Raw genomic sequence first — 15667 nt, 5'->3', positions numbered from 1 at the left:
ACCTGTGCTCCAGTGTGTCCTGTCCCTGGAGAGGAGAGCACAGCTCAGTTACAGCTCAGCCCCACGGAGAGGGGCAGACAGGAGGATGTTTCTGGAGGCAGAGCACTCCCTGATGGAGAGCGGGACAGCTGTCTTCCATGATTTAACTAGTGTTTGTAAAATGCTGCGATGGCCCTGGGGCAGCAGCAGCAACAGGAGCTGAGCATTTGCCACAGGGATGTTAAACACAAGCTTTTTGTGTTCCTGCTGAAGGGAGAGCAGGTTTTCTTCATCTGTCTGTCAGTCCATCCATGGTGGGCCCACAGGGAGGGGCTCTGGCACATGCGGGGTCCCTGTGGGAACTGTGCCCTGGGCTTGCACCCCTCTGGAGCCCCCCTCGAGCAGAGCAGGGCCACAGCCAGGCCAGCAGTGTCAGCAGCTGGAGCCCCGCAGCATCCTCAGACCTCCTGAGCTTGTGATGAGAGGTGCAGTTTGTGTCAGCTGGGGATGTCCAGGACTGAATCTGGACAGCACAATGTGCACACAGGGACCTGACTGAGGCAGCTGAGGGAGAAGGACAAGTTTGATTCAGAGCTATGTGGGAGAGCTTTGGTTTGCCAGCCAGGCTTTGCAATAATGTTTTAGATACACCTGGTGTTTCCTTCCTTGCTCAATTAAATAATTTTTCTTTAGATACCAATGGCTGTACAGTATATTGTGCATTTCTTGATCTCCCATAAACCTTGTAATGGTTATCTTGATCGTCCTGTGCTACCTAGTGTGACTCACGGTGCCATCAATGATTCATGGTGGCTGAGTCACTGTCCGCTGCTGGAAATATGTGGGAATAAAACCTGGGGCAACAACATGGAAGCACTCAGTTCTTTGACCTGTGCCAAGCTCAGGAGTGGCTGAGGATGTCATTACCTGTAAATAAATCAATTGAGAAGTGTTTTATTCATTTAGCTCCTGGGAGAGCTGAAATTGGAGGCCTTCACAGCCTCCTCAGCTGCTGGTTTTTACCTTCACGGTGGTGCTGTGCGTGGCTGGGGTTTGCACTGGCTCCAGTGTGGTCCTGCCAGTGTTGTGGATGACAGGAGAGGGGACAGCAGAGCTGTGCCCAGGCTGTTTGTGTGCCTAGAATAGGGGAACAGGTGTGATCCTCTGCTTGGACACTTCAGGGTGCTGTTTCAGGCATTCAGTCCGCAGTGCCCAGTGCTCCACAGCACCGACGAGGTGCAGTCAGGCCCAGGGAGCCAAGGACGCTGTCCCTGAGCCCGCCAAGCTGGGAAAACTTCTTCAGTTTTTCTAACTAGGTCGTGAGCATCTGTCCATCTGTGTCTGTGCTCTCCTGGATGCCTTTAGCTGCAAGACCAGAGCAGCTCTTTACGGGTGTTGGAAGCAGTCTCTGCAATGGCCAGCACAGAATGATTTCCAGCTGTGCCTGAGCAAACAGCCCCACCGTGGCAGGTAACCTCAGTCTGCCTCCAAGGACACGGCTGTGGTGGGGACAACATCCCCGTCCCCTCCCTGCTCCACACTGTCTTTGCTGCCTCAGTTTTCCCTGGATTGCAAAGTCATCTCCTTCCTGCATCCCTGGTGGCTTCTCCCGTCACAGCTTAAATATTAATTCTATTTTGACTAGTGTGGGAGATGAACATTTGATGCATTGTGTGAGCCTGGAACAGGCAGTGTCAGTTGAAGTACAACATTTCAGCAGCCTTTGATGTTTTGATAATGGCTGTAATAAAATATTTATTGATAAATATGAATGTATATTTGGAGAAATAAGAATAGAGATATATTTTTGGACAATAGATATTTATAGGAAACAAAAACATTGATTCTTCTCACCAAGTGCTCATCCTGCAATTTTGAAGTCTCATTTTCTTCTCAGAAATAAGAACGAGGAGAGGAAAAACAAACAAGGAGAAATGAGCATTGTTTCTGCAGTCCGTGTTGAGTTAAAGCTGCAGCACAGGGCACACAGATCCCTTTTCCTCGGCCGAACAGAGTGCAGTGTCCAGCCCACTCTCAGAGCAGTTCTGTGCAGCTTTCCAGCTGTGGCACAGCGCTGCTTTGGGACCCGCTCCGCTCTGTGGCTGGCTGGAATCCCTGCTGGGCAGGGAAGCGTGGGAACGTACCCTGAAAGAGGAAGAAATTGGGAGTTTTCTTCCTGCAGAGCTGCCTCCCCTGGCTGCCCCTGCACCGTGGCACAGATCATGGGAAGACAAAACCTGGTGGGCACCAAGCCCCAGCCTGCAGGCTGTGCTCTGACAGCTTGTGCCTGTTGAGCAGCACGGAGTGGCCGTAGCTCGGCTGGAGGCAGCGATGGGGCTCCATCTGACAGCTCCCACCCTCCCCAGCCTGCACCAGGCACCCGAGGAGGAATGTCAGGTTTCCTCGGCCAAGTCACGTCTCAGCAGTTTTAGTTCGTGTCTGTGTCCCCCATGGCCCAGCTCTCCAGTTCCCTCTCCCAGGCAGGTGGTTCGTAACGGGCTCTGCCTGGTGCTGGGGCCGAGCCAAACCCTGCAACAGGTGCTCTGAATCCCTAAAATAAGGCACAGCAGCCTCTGCAGTAGGGATGGACAAGGATATGGAGGTGATGTCACTTGGAGCCTTTGTGTTCTCAGGTAAATTGGTGGTGCTGCAGATGCTTTCTTCCAGAATCAGGTAAAGAGCTGTGTTTCCTTTTTCATCTCAGCTCGTAATTTCTTTGTATGCCTTATAAATACTTCTCATTCTCTGCTGTCACTTGTGGTTAGTAAGAAGCAGTTTAACAAGAACTCCCCTGGAATGGGTTTTAATGCATTTTATGCAGGATGACATTAATAACTTGACTTGTTAATATTTTATTTAATGGGGATAGGAGGACATTCAATTTTACATGAATGCATGTCATGCTGCAGGGGAGGCAACGCTGATGTGTCTTGAGGATGGAAAAGGGGATGTGAATACAGCCAGAGCCCAGCAGCTGCCAGTATGGACTGCTCAGGCTGGGACCCCCTTCCCATCACACGTGGCCTGTAGGGCTGAGCTCAGCCTCAGCACACTGGTTGGGGAGTTTTAGGAAACCAGTTTCAGCCAAGTAGCAGCTTTGATGAGATCCAGTGAGGTCAAATTCTGGTAATTTTTATATCCTGGAAGTGATTATTTCCTGTGGTCTCATCCTGCTGTTCATTCAGGCTAGTTTCCTCTCTCCATCTCCATCCCAGTTCATGGAATCCGCCCAGTCCGTGGCTGCATGTTCCAGCCTGTGGGAAGAGCTGCATCAGGGAACAGCACTGAGTTCCCTGCACAGAACAGAGGGAGGGGGAACAGGGTCCCCCCTGGTTCACCACTGTGAGTAGCCTTGACGTGCTGAGGGGGAAAATCATCTTCCCCAGTTAGGAGCTGCATTCGCTGAAGGCGTTTCCACCTACACCAGTAATTAAGATTCACTGAGGCTGCCGTTAACTTGCTGCTAAATTGGCTGAGCAGCAGAACCTTATTACCTTAAATTAAAGTATTACCCGTTTCTTAGTTCCCTGGTCCCGCTCTGCTGTGTGGGGATCCTGGTGGGGTCCAGGTTCTCCGTCTGCTGCAATGTGCTGACACACCGTGCCAGCCACGCGCTGCCCTTCCCATTCCTTCACCTGCATTCTGGTACATTCCTGTGGCTTCCGATGCCTTTGGCGTAATAAAGGAAACAGGAGCTGCCAGCAAGGGACAAAGGGCGTGACTGTAAAACCATCACTACTCCATCAAGAATAAATTCTGTAAGGACAAGATCTATATGCACATTTGCAAATTGATTTTTGTTCTGTGCCACATTGTGACATAGAAGTACAGAAACTACTTGAATACCTTTGCAGTTGCTGGCTTGCTGTTTTCAAGCACTCATCTGAATAATTTTAAAATATTATTTAAAGATGATTTTCATGTTGTGCCAGATTCCTGGGTGAGAGATATTATGAAGTGTTTGAGAAAAGTGAGGCTGTTGGTGTAGCTGGTGTCTTGAGTGCAGAACAAGACGGGAATTTCTGAGAGCCTGCAGGTGCAGCTGGGGAGGAGTCAGTGTGTTCATTACCTGTGCAGTTAATTATGATGAGCATGGACTGATCAAATTTGAGAATGCCACATGTTATTTGTTCTAAAGGAGTTGTTTTAACAATTTTGGCAAAGAAATAATATTGTAGAAAGCCAGAAGAGCCTATTACAAGGAACATCAGAACTATTCCTAAGGAGCACAGCAATCCCTGCTAGGAATCCCATGGCTCCAGTGTTTTTAAGCAGAGCCCTTAGTTCTGCTGGGGACAGTCTGTACTGCAGACAAGAGACAACCCAAGAGGTGAAAGAGGTCCTGCTTTGGCTTTGGGTGGCTGCCTGCTGCCCCTGCAGTCCTGACCTTCAGCCAGAGGCTGCCCAGTATGGGCTGTTGGAGACCAGCATCTGTGCTTGGCTGGTTCCCTTTGGTGGATAAACCAGAGTGGATCCCTCTGGGGTAAAGAGAGTTCCTAAATGGTCTGGCTGTTGAATGTAGTAACAGGGAATTGCTCTGAATTGTGATCACTGCCAAAAACTAGAGGGATGAGTGATTCCTCGAGGGCTTGTTAGCATGAGCACAGTGATGATGGCCTGAGGAGGGCACAGGAGAGATGCACCACACTCTCAGGAGGGATTAGCCTTTGAACCTGGCTTTCTTCTGCTCAGATCTAAAAATACTCCTTTAGGTTTCTCTAATGCTTGGATACCCCAGCCTGGAAAGGTGAACAGATGGGTCACTGTAAAGAGAATTTTCTGTGAAACTGAAAATGAAATGTGGGATCCAAGTACCTTCTAATTAACTAGAAGTTTGCTTGGAGCATAGGTTACTGCCTTTTTTTTAATTATTATTTTTTTCTCCCTTTCTTCAGTGATTTTCACTTATTTGTACTTCCTAGCTGCCATTTTGACTCTGAAGAGTCTATAGCCCAGGCACAAGAGTGTTTACCTCACCCCCACAGTGCGGCACAGCCGGAGCCCAGGGTTAATTAACACGGGGTTAATTAATTCTTCACAGGCCTGAAGCGCAGCTACACCTGCAACATCTGCAACGTCACCCTGAACTCCATAGAGCAGTACCATGCACACCTGAAGGGCTCCAAGCACCAGACCAAGTGAGTACCGCGGTGCTTCTCCATGGGCTCCGGTCAGCGCGTGTCTGCCCGGCTGGAGCAGTCTGTGACTCTGCTCTGCTCTGCAGCTCCTGTCAGCACTGCAGCGCTGGGGGCTGTGCTCTGCCTGCTGGAGAACACAGCTACCAGAGGCACCTGAGGTCGAGGAACGCAGGGCTGAACCCACCTGGACTTGCTGGAGTCCCACTGGCTTGTGGACAATGATACTGAGTTCGCAGCTTCTTTCATGTGTGGAACCTCAGAAGAGACACCACGAGCCTAAGGGGGTTAGGTGTTTCCCAGTGAAACAGTTTTTGCTGTGATTGAGAGTGATTATGCATTACCCAGCTATGAGAACTGGGGGGAGTCTGCTCTGTCAATTACTACAAATTATTAAAATGAAGTGATGGAGATACATGATACCAGAGACTAGATTAATGAACTAATTGCTCTTAATGCACTTATATGTGAGCTGTGGGAACCATTTCAGGCTGAATCACTTGGAACTGTCCAGATCAGGAGTGGAATATAAAGGGATATACCTGAAGTGCTTCAGGTAGCTTGGAGGGTAGTCTGAAAAGTGAGCAGGATGAGCAGAACCAGCAGTGACTAGTAAAGGCTCATGGTGCTCAAGCCAGCAAAGGATAAACCCAGCCCTTCCCCTTTGGCAGGGCTACCTCTGTGTCTCTCTAGCTTTTCCAAGCAATTACCTCTTCTGTACAACGAAAGGGACTTTGGAAATGCAGACCTGGTCCTTTGCCGAGTTTCCAGAGCCGTGATGTCCCACTGGGTCACTGCAGCACCATGGCTCCCAGGTGTGCTCCGTGCTGGGGGCTCAGAGGATCCGTGAGGATTGTCCCCTACTCATTCCTCTACCAGTGTTCCCCCACTGGTTTCTGCTATTCTCATTATTGTTGGTTAATGTCAAGGCTGTCCTCTGCCTCATAACTCATGCTGAAGCCACTGGACTGCAGTTGCCAAGGCAACAAAACATTTTATGTAGCTGTCATACTTCATATAGTTAAAGACTAAACGAACCTGAAGAAAGGGGCAGTTTGTGGAGGGCAGGGTTGAAGGGATACAGGGATTTTGCTCTGGGACAAAGAGCAAAACAGGGAATAGTGATTGCAGGATGGAAGCTGATACCACCCAAAAAATACCAGGCAGATGAATTTCCTGGAAAGCTGCTTCAGGAGTTCAGGAGAGAAGAACTTTCATGAGGAATGAGCTGTGCTGTGGTATTTATTACTGTTCTTGAGAGCTCTGCAGAGAGCAGCATGCTGAGAGCCCCAGTTAGAGCTGCCTTAAATAACCCACCATACACCGTGAGCTTGCCAGCTGTGTTGACCAGGGCCCTGGCACTGCCCCGCGGGGGGCTGGGGGTCCTGGGGCTCCCTGCAGCTCACGATTTAAATCTTGTACTCCTCAGCTCAGCTGCTCTGCCTTGGGTGGTCTGGCCAGGAGAGATGAACCATTCATAGGGACCTCAGGGGCGCTCCCAAGTGCTTTTGACTGCATTTGTTTGGCCAAAAGAGGGGGAAATAAGGCTTAGGAAGGAAGCTGGAAGTGTCTTGGCTGGTATTTTGGTGTTGAATAAAAGATGCAGGAAGAGGGAGCTAATACTGAGCTGGTGCTTATCCCCCCAGCCCGTGCATATGCAAAGCAGACATATCTGCCAGCTCCCAGTTTTTTCTCCAGGGTGCAGGTACTTGAGCTTAATTTGAAAATTAAGGTTAAATGCCACTTTGGATGTGTGGGGAGTGCAGGGCTCGGCTCAGGCTCCGATGGGTGATGACGCCACTGGCTGTGGGCACGTGCTGGCACAGAGCAAGTTTTGGAATGTGGATGGACTCTGGAACATCTGCAGCGGGGAGGAGCACTAAACCTTTAATTAGGGATTTATGAACTGTGTAGAGATGCTTGAGTCATTGTTTGACTTGCTTTCCAGAAATAGATGGTTTTTTTTTTAATCTCCTCTCTCGTTCCCTGCTCCCCCCGTGGAGCACAGAGAAGCAGCGCTGGGCAGGGGCCAGCGCCCGCTTCGGCTGAACCACGGTGGGCACCAACAGCTCCTTCCTGTGGGCACCAGCAGCAGCAGCCAGAATCCCAGTTGTGAACGTACTTCTGAGAGCCTGGGAGGGAGGCAGATGCCAGCCTCGCTCCTCACTGCTCGCCATGGGCTGGCAGAAACAAAACCTCCCTCTCTTCTGCTTTAGGCAAACTGTGAAGATGAAAAAATCACTGCTCAAAATGTTTTGCAACAAACAACAGGGATTATAGTCCCAGACAGCTGTGAAAGGAGACAGAGGATATTCAGTGTCTGGGGTCAAAACAATGCTTGTGCAGAGTGTTGCCCTGTGGCTTGTGAAAAAACACCTCCTGGGGAGGGGTTGGGAACAGGCTGGGTCACCACCACAGGATGGAGAAAATTGCTGCCTTTAGGGAAGATACCCCAGATCTGGATCTGGGTGTGAGCTACCTCCTCTGGGTGGAAGGAGCAGAGGAGCTTTTTGCAGAGCAGAGAGCCCAGACCCAGGCTGGGGGTAGGTGTCACCCCTGGGCCAGCCGTGGGTCTGTCACACGCTGCAGTAAAGGTGCTGGAGAGTGAGAGCCGAGAGCTGAGCTCCACTGCTCGGGCTGGCAGCCACGGAAGGCTGAGATCCAGCCCAAGTAATTAAGAGTCTGACTGTGTGGGGACAACGATCCCACTTTCATAAAGAAGAATTTTGTCTTCTCGCCTTCATTTTGTCTCTTTGATCAGCCAGACCTCACTGCCACATCTAGAGCTCACAAATGTATTCCAGGGTTTTATAATCACTCATTTACACTTTCATAGATGCTAATACATGTAAGGGTTTCCCTTTCAGACTCAGGCTTCCTGGTTAATGTCAGGATTTTTGCAGAGAGGGGATCCAATCCTGCAGCCATCATTGGGGTAAAACCAATTAAACGGTCAAAGTGAATTCTGAGGGGTTAAGAGTGGTCACGTCTGGTAGGAGAGGTGGCTCTGCACTGCTCTTAGCCTTGACTTTGGGCTGTGCCCTGTGGAAGCCCGGACGGTTGATGTCCTGCTGAGGAGCAGAGGCAGCAGCCTTGGGCCTGGGCAGGCTCTTTCCTCTTTTCTTTTTTCTTTTCAGGCTGAGAACACAGATGTCTAATTGGAACAGGGTATTTATCAACATAAGCTGCTTGGCTATTCAGGAATGAGCTAATCAAAATATTGTTAATATCATGCCTGGAGAAATGTCACCCTTTCCCATGGTTTCGTTTGCATCACTTTTCCCATCTATTTAAAAGGTGTGAACAAATATTGACAGCCTGTTGTGGCTGAAGCCTGTCCCAGGATCTGCGTGTCTGGCACAGCCGACACGTGGGGCTGCCTGGCCCGGCTCCACCTGGGGCACATTTGGTGCCAAATGCTATTTCTGTTTCTCCTGGGTGTTTCCAGCCCTGTCCCTGGTGCCAGAAGTCTGGGCTCCTTCCACACATCCTCACTCTGAATTAAGGTGTTCTCTGAGAGAAGATTTACAGGAAATTTCTGAAAGTAGAGTAAATGAGTTGTGCACTTTACACCCAAGCCAAACGCTTTTGTTCTTACCTCGGTGGCTGCAGTAACACTCGGTAATAGTAACATTTCTGTGTGCTTTCTGTAATATATAGTCGCTTATGCAGAAAGAAGCCTTTAGAGCAGGAACAGCTCCAGAAGATGAATAGGTACAAAAGGTAGATGGAATTGATAGGCATTTTAATTTGTCATAGTTTCAGTTCAAGGGAGCAGCTGAATAATTACACTGCCTGTGAAGAAAGAGAATGTAATACTTCCCCTCATTATAGATCTAACTTGTCTCCCTTCCCTTTTAATGTAAGTGAAAATAAAGATATCTCTGATATCTTCTGTTTTGATCATAATTTGAAAGCCCCAGAACAGCCTGTACGGCTCTGTGTTGTGGTGTTGGGTGTACAGCTTAATTATTTTTATGTAAAACCAAACACTGGGTTAATTGCTCACAGCACAAACCCGAGCTTGCCAACACCATTTGCAATGAGGAATTCCTCATCAGCTGGGTTGGAGGAGGCCAGTTGGGCAGAATTTGTGGGGCTCTTAAATTCAAATTTAGGACCTAAAGAAAGGAGACTTTTTTCAATTTCCTGTGGTGGTTTCACTTCATAAAATACACCAGGATGGAGTGTGACTTGGGTTTCGTTTCTCTCTTGCAGCCTGAAGAACCAATAGTAGCTCATCAGTGGAGAAGAGGACAGACACTAACGCTGCTTCTGTGGAGAGGAGCGGGCCAGCAGGAGAGGAGGCTTTCTTGGACAGTGATCCTATGTGGATTCAATAATTAACATGTAACTAACCTTCACTTTGGACAAATACATGGATTTTTTTTTTTTAATTTTGTGGTGAGTTAAAATATTTCGATGGATTTTTTTACCCTTTCAAGACAATATTTATTCAGCACAGAGTCTAGAGTACGATAACTATCCTGTAAATACAGCACTTACTCATCAGTCATCTTCAGGGACAGTGGAAAAAAACTATTTTACTTTTTCATATTTATTCCTAGATTTCTCCCAAGAGTATGAGGTTATTCTACTACATTATCCATGATAGTGATGTAATCAGTCTTCAATCAGAAATAAACACACTCTCTTCACCTTCTCCAGCATGGTTTGTGTCAACACTTACAGAGCAGCAGCAGTGAATTGTGGGGATTGTGTAACGGATGAGTTTCTTCCTTCCCTCTTTGTCTCTAGAGAAACAAATGGTTCCATGAGTAAAGAACACTGTAAAGAAAGTGTGAGTTCTTTTTCCTGTTGGTAGGATTCCTGCAGGCTCAACAGAAGCTTTATTGATTTTGCTGCAAGCCCGAGGCCGGATGCTGCTGTGCCCAGCGGCCATTCCCGGGAGCTGCAGAGGCACGGTGGGGCCAGAGCCTTGGCAGGGGCTGAGCTGGCCATCCCCATCCCACCCCATCCCCATTCCCATCCCACCCCATCCCCATCCCCATCCCATCCCATCCCATCCCATCCCATCCCATCCCATCCCATCCCATCCCATCCCATCCCATCCCATCCCAGGTAAGGCTGGTTACCTGTGCACTGCAGGGAGGCAGCAGAGACACGGAGTTGCCCTGCCCCGATGCAGCCCTGCCCCGATGCATCTCTGCCCCGATGCATCTCTGCCCCGATGCAGCCCTGCCCCGATGCAGCCCTGCCCCGATGCAGCCCTGCCCCGATGCAGCTCTGCCCCGATGCAGCCCTGCCCCGATGCAGCTCTGCCCCGATGCAGCTCTGCCCCGATGCAGCCCTGCCCCGATGCAGCTCTGCCGTGCAGCAGCTCCTTCCCTCTGCCTGCGTTGTGCATCTGAGCAGAGAGAAGCAGCCGAGTCGGAGGAGAGACCTTCACTGTTCTGCACCCCAGGGGCTGCCCAGAGCTCTGCTGCTCGGGAGCCTCAGCCCCCTGGGCTGAACTCGAGCCTCCAGTGCTGTGACGGGTGGGGTGTGCTGCAGCATCACCTCCTTCCCTCCGTGGGGACACTTAGACCCCCGCAGAAGCTGTGTGTGATTAATTTGTGCTCTTGCATCGATGCCTTTCATGTGTGGAGGAGAATGGGTTTTTCACAGATGAGTAAACATCTCCTTGGGTTTCATAGCTGTGGGGCGGTTTCATTTATTGCGTTTTGGGTAATAACACAAGCCGCCAGTGTTCCTGAAGCTAAACTGCCTCCTTACAGAGAGAATGATTTACAGAAATAGGGCACATCAGTCATGTGGGTTCAAGCCTGACTTTTCCAAGCCTTCTTTCCCCAAAGGAACCCTCCCCCAAGCAGCAGCCAGGGTGCTGCAGAGGCGTTTTTGTCAGGAGACAAACCCAAAAATCTGTGTGCTCTAGTAATCACTACAAGCTAATTGCAGCAAATTAATTACAGCACAAACACAATTTCTTTCCCCAGGTAGGTGTGGAGACAGCTCTGCAGTGAGCTGTGTTGGACCCAGCCTCCACTCCCAGCCTGTGCTGGGCTGGCTGTTCTCCCTGGGGTGTCCTGGAGCTGGTGTCACGCCCGCAGCTCTCGGGTTGATGTTGTGGCACTGCAGAGCAGGAGGGTCAGCACTGCTGATGGGATTCCCACAGCCCACCCCACAGCCCACAGTGCCCGGCCCAGGTGAGTGGGAGGCAGGTGAGGTGCCCCATCACACCCCTGTGTCTCCAGCTTCTGCCTGGAGTGACAGAGCAGAGCAGGATTTCCATCTGTTGCCAATATTGTCCAGGTCCAGTCGATGTGGCTTTGGTCCCTAAATCCTTTTAATCTCTTGCTTTGCCTAAGTTCATCAGGCTTTCAAAGCAAGACATAAAAAGACAAATCTCCTCATGGTAAGTCAGTGATCCCTGTGGAAGTGCTGCCAGATCTCTGATGTCAAGCCTGGTCCAATGGCCCCAGGCTGAAATGTGTGAGAGGATGTATTAGAGAGCTTTGAAAATGGTTCAGTACAACCACTGCGTCCCCCTAGGTTACTTTAAACCGAAGGGTGAAAACATTTGCATATATTTTCTTCATTAAAAAACGCCATAAACACACTCAGCATTTTTCATGCAGAACATCTATATGTAACAATTTGATTTTGTCTGTTCTGGCCGAATGTTTTACTGGTTTAAAATTCTGTGCAACATAATCTGTAAAGAAAGTAAATCTCAATAATTTATCATCAGTCTGGTTGGGTCTCTCCCCAGACTCACTTTACAGTCAGTGTTAACTGGAATACAGGTGGCACTGGGAGACAGCTGCGAACGTGCCTGCCAGCACTGAAACTGTGACATTTTAGATGTGTTCCATAGGAGTTTGTAGCCCATACTAATGCAGCTCTCCAGATTCTGGTGTCAGGTTGTGTTTCAGGGGCGGGACACTGACTTTCCGTGGAGTTTTATGCTCAGACACAGCTCAACACAAATAATTTGTGGTTTTATCTGGCTCCTTATGTGGAGGCAGTGCAGCTCTATGGCAACAGGGTGTAACACGACGCTGCCCTGAGACATGCAGCTTCATACAGAGATTAATCATGGGAGAAGAACGCTCCTGGTACGTAAGTGGTTCTTCCTTTGTTAAGTTCCTATTGCATCAACTTAATTAGCAAGTCCTGACCTCTAAAACCACCTTCTATAATCTTCAAATTAGGTATGTGGAAGTCTGATTCTTCCTCTGGGCTGTGCTGGCATCTTCCTGCACCTGTCTGAGGACACTGACCTGAGCAGCTGCCCGCCTGCTCCCACAGCAAGAGGCTGTGAGGAATCCCCGTGGCTGGGGACAAGCAGGACCCACCTTGGGGGTTGAACGTTTGAGAGCTCAAGAGAGAGTGCAAATGTCCATTCACCCTGCAGTGTTCCTGCTAAGTTCCTGCACTGGGCTCCAGTGTGAGACTTTATGAAAAACAAAGCAGGGGGCCACTGCTCCCTAATTGAGCCCTGTCGCCCACTTGCGGGTCTTTGACAAAAGCCTTTGTCTAACGTATTTTTAATCAGTGTGTGCATTTCAATTTGCATGTTAATAGCAACGAGCTGTTATTACAGCTGCTGTTGATGAGATGGTGTCAAGCCCATCTTCCCATCCGAGGAAAGAAAGAAACTGCATCTATTATGTAAAGAATGACATTGGCAGAAAACATGTCTGAGGATTGTCCATTCTTTGTCTCTGTCTTCCTTTATCTCTGCATTTATTTTGCTCTTAATGGCTCGTATGGATGCATTCATTAAACTTCTTCTTTCCCCTTAAAGCAAGGATCGTTTAACAAGAGACTATGACAGGATTTTGTGCCTGTTGTGACAGCTCCGAGCTAAATACAACAGTCTTGTTCAGTGGTTTTGAGTTGTAAAATGGCTAAAGGTGGCCCCACCCTGGGGGCCGTTTTTGGCAGCTGATCCAGAAGAATAATTAACATGCTGTAAGGAGCCACGGCACTGCCCTCCGGGTTCCAGCCTTTCACGGCTCCACAGGTGTTGGCTAGCGCCAAAAACGTGATGGTGCAGAGTCAGGGATGAGCGGGACGCTTGCAGGGGTGCTGCGAGGATGCTGCTTTGTGTTTGGCCTTGCGGAGCACAGGGATGGAGAATTTGTGCCGCCGGGCGTTTTGGCTGGGGCTGCCAGGAGCAGGGCTCTGCTGGAACAGGAGCCACCGCGGATCCCTCCCCCAGCAGTGGCACAATGCACAGGCTGCTCAGGCGATGCCTTTGGCTGTTCCTGCAGGTTCGGGCAGCTGCAAATTTGGCAAGGTCTGGCCAGAGTCCAGCTCACATCATGCACCTCTAAAGCACGGGAGCGCTGTCCCGATTGCTCCCACCATGACTCACTGTCTAATGCTGATATTTTGTTGGGTAGTGCAGCAATGCATTAAAATGGATCAGTAAAAAGGCAAAGCTAATTATAAAATACCCAAACAATTCTCCCCCCCCCCCGCTCTCTTGTCCTCAGCCACTCAACAGTAAGTGACTACGAGCTCTGGAAACAGGAAGGTGAAATCAGTCTCTGCTCTTGTGCCCAAAGGTTGTTTTCCTCTCCAGATACCCCATCTGCAGCCTCTCCCTGGCACAGCTCAGGTGGTTATTTCACCCTTATAGTTAGCTCTGAGTAATTTAGTATCAGTGTTGTAGTAGTGAGGATCTAAGGTTATAGGATAATAAGGTTTATAGTGAAATTAGAGTATCCAATAGATTCAGAGACCAGATGGGCTTCAGGGCAACAGATTCTTCTTTGGATCCAGAACAGGAACAACAAGCTTACAGCTAAATCTAGAGTAGAAAAAAAATTCAGCTTCAATTTAACATAATAATGGCAAGAAATTTGTGTGGGGGAAAAGGTAGTTCCTGTAAAATTAAATAATATAAACCTAATTTATTATTTCAAATTTGGGAGGTTTAAATAGTGTTACAATCATCACCTAATTTCACAGGGGCTGAAATAAATTTGTTGTTTTGCATTGGATAGAAAGCTGGAACAGCCAGTTGCCAGCTGTAATTGCACACGTTGAGGGTTGTGTTTGGGGGCTTGTTCAACGCTCTGTTGCCATTCAGCGTCGTGCACTTGTACCTGAAAATGCCCAGCGTGGTGATTTCTGTTCTGAGAACAGGATATTTCTGTCCCTGCCAGTTCTAAAGCAAGCACAAACATAGACATGCATTGCAAAAGGAATATTAAAAATAAATTATTTTAAACTGTGCTATATAGTTGGATTAATTTGGTTTTTTTCAGGATTTATTTCAGTTGGATCTCTTTTTCCCCAGCCAAACCCTGTTCACCTCAGAGAGGCTCTGGCACAGCAGGATGCTTGTTTGGGTCACACCAGTCTTTCCTCTCCCACCTGCTCCTCTCTGAGGTTTCCTGTTAGGACAGGAGCCCAAATCCCCTGGGTCTGCGCCAGCTCTGGGGCACAGGGCTGGCCAGAGCAGAGCCCAGGGCCGCGTGTCCCTGCGAGGGGACAGCAGTGCTGGGAACAGCAGATGGAGCTCAGGAAATACTCCATCACCCTCAGTGCTGAGAGCACGGTGGCTGACAGCCCCCCGGCCCTGCCTCCCCTCTGCCAGCCTCAGTGTATTCGTGGTGATAAAGTAATATTTTAAATTCAAACCCAATGGTTCACACCCATTTCTCTGCATAGCAACACCAGACTCCTGTCCCAGGAGGGGCATTTGGAAAGGCCTCAGAGACATTAAGCAGGATTTTCTCTTGGAAGTCAATCTGGAGAACAGCTCTGGAGCCGTTCCCTGTTGGCGGGCTTCAATATATGTGTTTTAAATAATCAGCTGCTGTGCGAGTTCAATATAAAACACGAGCATTCTATTTAATTAAACACGCAGTTAAAGAATACGTAGTTTGCAGAGGGATGCTCTGTGGCTCCTTTGCCCCTCAATGTGTCACCAGGGTACTGCTGTTTCCTTCCTGCTGAGCAATAAGCTGGCAGCGGCTCCAGCAGTGCCCTTGGGGATGATGCTGCTCCGTCCCTCCCCTTTCCTGCTGAGAAGGGCCCGAGGCTTGTTAAGTCATCTGGCCCCTTGGGAAGAGTTATTCCTGTGGCACGGCGTGGATGATGGCTCTTCCTGTGCCCCGCTGAGCCTCACCCCAGCAGGGCACCCCTGAGGGCTGCAGGTGGATCAGACTGTCAGTCTGGGAGATTGAATATCTCCTGGGCCTTCTCCCCACAGACTTCTCTTTTTTCTTGGCCTCCTGCATACTAGCTTGAGTGCCTTGTGTGGAGAAAACATTAGCCAGAGAACGAATCCAGAGTGCAAAATGTGCTGGTTTTTATGTGCTATCTGTGCTAGTGTTTAACTGTGCCTCAGCCAAAAATAGCAGACTTTGGGGACACTCAGTAGCCTCCTGCTCACCAGCTCCCAACATTCCTGTTCCTGTTGTCTAGCAGAGATGCTCTGGGCTGCAGAGCAGTTTCTGCCAGCTGCAGTAGATGCAGGGGCAGAGCAGGCCTCCTCTCCCTGCTTTCCTTGCCCTGCACAGCGGCTGTGCTGGGTGAGAGTGCAGCGTCAGTGTCAGTGCAGCCACCACAGG

At 49.4% G+C, this 15667-nt stretch overlaps 2 protein-coding genes across 5 annotated transcripts in view; one reads left to right on the top strand and one right to left on the bottom strand.

The window, feature by feature from the left end:
* The window catches only part of ZMAT4 (zinc finger matrin-type 4), a 45760-nt gene extending 35862 nt beyond the window's left edge, over nucleotides 1-9898 (top strand). For 2 of the 4 annotated variants that reach the window (XM_040087931.2, XM_040087930.2), the window contains 2 exons: nucleotides 5021-5117; nucleotides 9333-9898. In XM_040087931.2, the coding sequence (XP_039943865.1) occupies nucleotides 5021-5117; nucleotides 9333-9348 (113 nt within the window). In that variant the 3' untranslated portion in view covers nucleotides 9349-9898. Of the gene's footprint in view, nucleotides 1-5020; nucleotides 5118-5203; nucleotides 5535-9332 lie in introns of those variants that run through there. The other 2 variants (XM_040087928.1, XM_040087927.2) reach the window with 1 other exon arrangement.
* GINS4 (GINS complex subunit 4) overlaps nucleotides 1-15667 on the bottom strand; it is a 146504-nt gene that overhangs the window by 98689 nt on the left and 32148 nt on the right. The gene's annotated exons all lie outside the window — the stretch shown is intronic.

This window comes from Hirundo rustica, chromosome 28, assembly GCF_015227805.2.
Source record: "Hirundo rustica isolate bHirRus1 chromosome 28, bHirRus1.pri.v3, whole genome shotgun sequence".
In the NCBI taxonomy this organism is placed as follows: domain Eukaryota; kingdom Metazoa; phylum Chordata; class Aves; order Passeriformes; family Hirundinidae; genus Hirundo; species Hirundo rustica.
The sequence above is the reverse complement of the archived record's forward strand: the minus strand, read 5'-3'. Positions and strand labels throughout refer to the sequence as shown.